The following is a 6,893-nucleotide window of genomic DNA, read 5'->3' as shown; positions in this document are numbered from 1 at the left end:
GCTGGTGATGATTTTACCTTTCCTGCATTTCTAGATGAAAGTGGTCGTGATTGCCCTGGTATTGATGCTTGGCAGCATCCTGCCAACCCTAGGGGAAGAAGAAGCTGATGCTAGACTTCTCGTCTCTAAGAATATCCTGAATCAATATCTTGTTGAGGGCAAGGATCTGACCGTAGAATATAAGCTTTACAATGTCGGTGGAAAGTGAGTGCCATTTATTTTTTTTTGTTTGTTTGGATAATCTTTCTTTTTTCATAATTATATTAATAGTTGTTGAAGCCTTGTCTTTTTGGAATTTTATGAGTTTCCAACCTCGGTGTGGCTGTTATGAATTTGGTTCAAGGGTACACAATATTTAAAAAATCACTACAGTGGTTAATGAATGGCCCATGTTGGGAAAGAGTTCCAAATTTCAACTGCAATGGTTCAAGTCTCCTTTTATTATTATAATAAGATTTCCTTCCAATGATCCGACCTGTGTCATTTCTGATTTATTGGTTTGTTTGCATTTTTTGTCATCTGATCTGCATTGTTTCAATTAAATAGACCTGGGCGGGGTTCTTTGACTTCCCATGGTGGGCAGGAGGTCACGCTGTGTCTTCTAAAACCCTTATATATCTGTTTTATAGAGTCGCTTTCTATCTTTGTCTTGGAATGTGATTACTTAGTTTTGTCCTAGCCCTGGCTGGAGTCCTTGAATGGGAGGGAAGTAGTCAAATGTATAAGTTGTAATTTTGGGAGATGATATTTTTTCCCTTGTAAATCATTTCTATGTTATATATTGTTATGTATTCTGTAAACATTTGAGTGTTTCCTCTTAGTGGGATCCTGTGCTGGTGTCTGGATTAGACTTTAAGGTAATCTCAAACTAAGTACATTCATTGTATTATGCTCTTGGAATCTACATCTGTTCCCTATTTGAACCAATTCCCCTTTGCCATACTTTTTCTTGCGTGCTTTGATTGTAAATCTAGACTATTTGACTTCCATTTTCTTCGTTTTACTGGCACTGATATGACCTATGTGGTTTAATGTACGTATATTCCATTTGGCCAATGTGATTTTTCATTTCGCACCAGTTTGAAACGTTCAACGTGTTCGGGACAGCTGATGTCCTGGGAAAGTTTGTTGTGACGGTGGTTTTCCGTTGCCTTCCGTCATTTTTATTAGTAGAATTTCTGGGACATGTGTGGAGAAGAGACGGAATAGAAAAGTTGGTAACATCTGGGATGATCGAAGGAAAGAGAGCTAGAGGAAGACAAAGAATGACTTATTTAACCTAAGAATGGCCAAATGTGATTTTAAAAGCAACACAGATTTTATGCGCACCACAGAGGATCGTGATTCGTGGAGACAGCTGACCTGCAACGTGCTCAAGAGCACAAGCCACAGTGGATGATGATGATATGACCGCAAGCGTTGGTAAAATCCTTAAATACAAACAAAACAAAAACAGTTAAATAGAAGCTTGATGATTTGCCCTTACTTATTATCAGTGTGATCAACATGTATCTTAACGTGGCCAAATCTTTTTTAGTAAACTTGAATTTGTTGTTAAAGTTATGAAATATCTTGAATGCTTTTCTTATTTTACAAAGAATGATTGGGGTTACCTATAGAATAATGACTATGGTATAGTAAAATCATGTTTTCGCCAAAGTGGTATTTTAGCTCAATGTGCCTCACAAAGTTACTTTCCTGAACCTTTCCAACCTTCCTGCATGTCACTTAAAATCATGTATCATTTCATACAACACAGGCAACCCTTTAGATGCTCTTTTTGTTCAAGCACTTTCATAATATTGAGCACTGCCTGTAGTCAATTCTTTATTTTTATTCATAATAATAAATGAGATAAGTAATGTGTGTTAGTGTTAGGCCTAACTAAAAGACTTTGGTGGGTCCTTATATTTGATATTATCACCCATTTGGTCACTGATCCCACTGAATTTGTTATATTGTTGTTAAAAGATATAAGGGTATTGCTTCAGTTTCTACATTGATGTTCAAACCTGCCAGTCAGTTAAAGTGATTTGATCAGTTTATAAACCCGGTCTTTTTAGGAGCCAAAATTGACCAAATACTTTTTTTTTAACCTCCAATTCCCAATTTTTAATTAAAAATTTTAGAGGAAAATGATGAATTATAAAATGCAAAACGTATTTGTATTGTGCCCTGTCCCAAGCAACAGTTTTGCATCCAGACAAATACAGACTTTTTTTTTTTTTTCAAATTCGGATTTAAGAAATAATATATCTTTTTTGTTTGCTGCCAGTGGCAGGTCTGAATATGTCATTATTATGCAATGAAAGATAATTTTTAATTCCCTTGATACCAGCTGGGTCATCCCCACTCCGTATCCAGTTTTTATGCTGGAGTCTTAAAAGCTTGTCAAAGAAGGGAAGATGTTCATCGAAATTTGATTGATTGATTGATTTCGTTTTTAAAGCATGAGATACCTAATAACAAAGTAGGACTTTTGTGGGTTGGTTTCTTTATTAGGTCTTTTCTTTAGTTCTTTGTTTTGTTTACGTTTTCATAATTTTATTTTTTAAATTTTGATTATTTGCAGGGTTGCATATGATGTCAGGTTGACCGATGGCAGTTTCCCAGAATCTTCATTTGAACGTGTCAGTGGAAACCTTCAAGTCTTTTGGGAAAGAGTTGCCCCGTATCCTTGCTTTTAAATGATTTGCAACAGCTGTAGATGCATTCAAATTAAAAAGAACTGCATGGATCGAACCTGTTTGGTTTTTCAATTAAAATATATTTTTTTAAATTTCCCTTTTTTATATTATTATTTTTAAAAATATATATTTCTCAAACTGAGATAAACTCTCACTTTTGGTAGCATTGCTGTGAAGGATTATTTCTTGTGTTTAAAAAGTATAATTTCCTTAATGCACATTTCATACAGTAATTCCAACGTGACCCATGCTGTGATTTTGAGGCCCATGAAGTCTGGTTATTTCAATTTTACATCAGCCGAAGTCAGTTACGTCTTGGAAGAAGATTCTAAAGATAGACAGGTAAAATGCTAACTATTTAAAATATTCAATAGCACATCGACAAAAACTACACTTTATACAAACTGCCATTACCTTTTTTAAAAAGAAATTAATGGTCTGCTTTTTAGGGGTTGTATAAAGGTCCAAACAAATTTTTATAATTTCATTTCGTTTCCATTTTTTAAAATTTCCTTATTTTATACTAGAGAGATTTGTACACACCTGATATAAATTATAGAAAATCTAAATACTGTTTGTAGCCTATTTTTATGAGTTCTTTTTTATTTCAGTTCCTAATTTCTAATTGCTCATTGTAACAAGTCTGGGACAAGTATAATTATGAGGACTAATTATTCGGTTGAAATGTTGAACAAACTGGACATTCTCCTCTGCATTCGAGGATACGATTCTTTTGCCTTTTGTTTGTATTGAACGGAAACAAAAATGTCATCGTTGTCCTTCAAACTAGTAGGGACAGCGTAGTCATCCTTTTTCATTTTCCCTTTAAATTATAATGTGGACAATCTAATCTTGTTTATTTCTTTTTACTGCAGCCATTTTTCAAATTCTTTCAATTCGTATATGCTTTTATTTGCAAACATTTTTTCCTTATTACTCTTTTTAAGTAAGCACTTCGATTTTCGATTTTCTTCTTTTATTATTTTAAGTCGCCAGGTTCGATCTTTTTTCAGAAATACCATTTATATAGGCCGTGCACTAGTCAGGCCAGACTTTTGGTAGAGATTTGTTTCCCTTACTATTCTATGTGTTTCATGTTTTTTCTTTCAAGTTAATGGATGATGACAGATTGGCAAACTTTGTATCAACAATATACTTTTCTGCTCATCCAATTAATGGATCCAGTGCATTTCGTTCATAATTTGAATTAATGTCTGTTTATTCCGAATGTTACTGTTTACTGAGAGAAAGAAGAGGAATCTTGTTTAAATGATGTTACATAATTTAATAATCTCATTATCCATTGCAAGTTTCAATTCATTATTCATCACTCTCTCTCTCTCTCTCTCTCTCTCTCTCTCTCTCTCTCTCTCTCTCTCTCTCTCTCTCACTCACTCACTCACTCTCTCTCTCTCTCTCTCTCTCTCTCTCTCTCTCTCTCTCTCTCTCTCTCTCTCTCTCTTTATCTTCAAATTTCAAAAGTCTTTTCGAATTGTATTGACACTCATCCTGTTCCTTTGTACATTGTCCGTGTTGGATTTTATATTCGATTTTAACTTCTAATTCTTTCAGTTTGGACATTCAAGTTTCCCTGGTGAAGGCGGTATTGTTCCATTGAGAGAATTTGACAGACGTTTTTCTCCTCATGTGGTAAGTCTCCCATCTTAAAGAAAAAGACTGTGTTTACTATAAGAGGCCACATACGGCCTTTTTCGTTAATGTAATGTTAAGGGAAATTTATATAGCGTTATTATCCATTTACAATGCTCGATGGCGCTTCACAGTGGCATTCAGGCCAGGGTTCATTTTAAAAAAATCAATCAAATGTCATTTTCTCTTAAGTAAGAGTGTGTAGTGTTACTAGTTTGGGAATTTGCGAGATTTTCTTGAAAAAGAAATGACCGATCAGGAAAAGTATGGAATAAGTTTTCCTTCTAAAATTGTTACATAATTTTACACATTCCATTTTGTGGTCGATGTGTTAATGTTCAATGTAATCTTTCCCTGTCAACTTACTACACTAGACACCATAATTTTTATTTTTCATAAACCTACAACTGTCACAGTAAAATCTATGCAGTGAAATTTTGTTTGACAGCAGACATCATTATTTGGGTTTCTAGCAAAAGTTAAAAACAAGAATCAAGTTTGGTAACATTTGATATCGTGAATTTTTACTGTGAGAGCAGTTCTTTGGGCAGAAGAAGATTTTTAAATTATACTTGACTAGTGTTAACTTTAGGTTTTGTACCTATTGTTTGGAAGCTTTCAAATGTTTCTGATTTCTGCTTTGTGTTGAAACAACTACATACTTTCCTGTAGGTTTTTTTTTTCTCACCCTATATATTGTTTAGTATTTTCAAATCATTTTAAGATAAACATTATGTGCAGTGTCTTTCATAATTTGATGGTATTGACAATCCTCTAAGCTGGACAAATAATGATAAAAATAATATCTTTATTGTCCATGCAGGCAATTTTTCATTTGATTACATCATGAACATAATATACGCAAACAGATACACAAAATACATTAATTTTTGTCATTTTGCAAGGAAACTTTATATTTCCATGTAGCAGCAGAAGATAAGATCTTGTCAAAATTCTTAAATCTGGGTTTTGGGTCATCAACATTTAGTTGCTTTGTTTGATTTTTTTTTGTCAGCGTACAACAGCTAAGCGAGTAGAACAGTGGTCCTTCAGAGCCAAAAGTTCCATGGAGCTGAAGTTTATCCCAGTTTCTGTAGCATGAAATGACGTCTGTCTTTCGAATAATACTTTCCATTTTTTCGAACAGAACCAGCTACCCAATATCTGTGGGGCAAACAGAATTGTCAAGTATAGTCTTGATTGGGTTCGGTTGTATGTGAGTTAAGTGCTCTAGCAGTTGATCTATTGGGGGTTCACTTATCAAAGTCATAGTTGTTACATTGTTACATATCTGAAACAATTTTAATATACTGGATTTTGTCTTCATTTTCTATTTCTTTTATAAATTTTCAGCTGGATTGGTTGGTGTTTGCCTTTATGACTCTCCCATCCCTGGGTATTCCTCTCCTGTTATGGTACAGCTCCAAGAGTAAATATGACAAAGTCAAACCCAAGAAAACTAGATAATTGTCATATGGTCGTGTTTGGATTAGGAGAAGAGAGAGAGAGAGAGAGCATTTTGTGAGTGTGTGAGAGATTAGAATTTTTTTATATTATTTGCATTTAAATGAAAGGCCGCTAATTTATGATAGATATACAATTTGAGTGTTCTTGGGTTGACGTGAAATTTTATATTTTTAAGAGTGTGTGTGGTTGTGAGTCAGTTGAATGTTGGAAAAAGTTTTTACGAGAGGTCAGTTTAAAGGTTAACGAATGATGTTGTTTTACAAATAAAACATTTAAAAAATATATTTCAATTGGGTTAATTCTTTATAGTATTCCCACATATTTTTAGATTTTTACTTCTTTTTGTAGATAGCAATCTATTTCCTTTGCTTACTGTCTTTCATCTCTCAATGTCGCATGTTTGCTGCCTGTCAAAAGTCATGAGGTTAAAACAGAATGTGTGAAGCTTCAGGGAGATGAAACAACTGCAAAATGTTGTTTCAGATTATCAATTTATGGAGATGAGACTCAGCTTGAAAGATTAAAAGGTTTCAGCAACCAAATCAGGACTTGAACCAGGGAACTACAAGTCTGAAGGCTAGTGTCCTTCAAGACTGCAAGGCTGACTGCAGGATGTGTAATTGTTTTCTCCCGCTGTGTAGGTTTCTGATGTCTTTGTACTTGAATCTTTCTATGTACAATGAAAACTGGAAATATTGTAACAAATGACTCAAATTTATAGACATTCCATTCACGTTAGGGAGTGCTCTGAACTGACTTGTTGGTTTTTAATTAAAAACGAAATTTGGACAAGAGAGACAACTCAGTAATCATTGATACCATTTGTAATCATGGATGGGTAATATCCCTTTATTCATTTATTGTTTTGATAGATAGTTCGAAGAAGACGTCACTCACGTCTTTGTTATTGTTTTTTGCCATAAACGTTTATGAGTAATGCTCAGTGAACTGTAATAACCCGACTATAAACGTTCATGGATACACACAGTTTTGTGTGTTGGTCCGCTATACTTCTGGATGGCAATGTTATGTGCTTCTTAGTCTTAGCCAAGCGCATACTGTTTATAGCTCGCCTCATCTGAAATCAAG

At 34.2% G+C, this 6,893-nt stretch overlaps 1 protein-coding gene across 2 annotated transcripts in view; it reads left to right on the top strand.

Moving 5' to 3' along the window:
* Positions 1–6,086, top strand: part of LOC144964692 (translocon-associated protein subunit beta-like) — an 8,504-nt gene extending 2,418 nt beyond the window's left edge. For both annotated transcript variants that reach the window (XM_078899214.1, XM_078899213.1), the window contains exons 2-6: positions 35–204; positions 2,573–2,671; positions 2,918–3,029; positions 4,260–4,337; positions 5,691–6,086. In XM_078899214.1, the coding sequence (XP_078755340.1) occupies positions 35–204; positions 2,573–2,671; positions 2,918–3,029; positions 4,260–4,337; positions 5,691–5,804 (573 nt within the window). In that variant the 3' untranslated portion in view covers positions 5,805–6,086. The remainder of the gene's footprint in view (positions 1–34; positions 205–2,572; positions 2,672–2,917; positions 3,030–4,259; positions 4,338–5,690) is intronic.
* Positions 6,087–6,893: the final 807 nt, after the last annotated feature.

Source organism: Berghia stephanieae, chromosome 2 (genome assembly GCF_034508935.2).
Source record: "Berghia stephanieae isolate SIO BIC M18660-M18661 chromosome 2, UCSD_Bste_1.3, whole genome shotgun sequence".
Lineage (NCBI taxonomy): Eukaryota > Metazoa > Mollusca > Gastropoda > Nudibranchia > Aeolidiidae > Berghia > Berghia stephanieae.
This window is presented reverse-complemented; position numbering and strand designations above follow the sequence as displayed.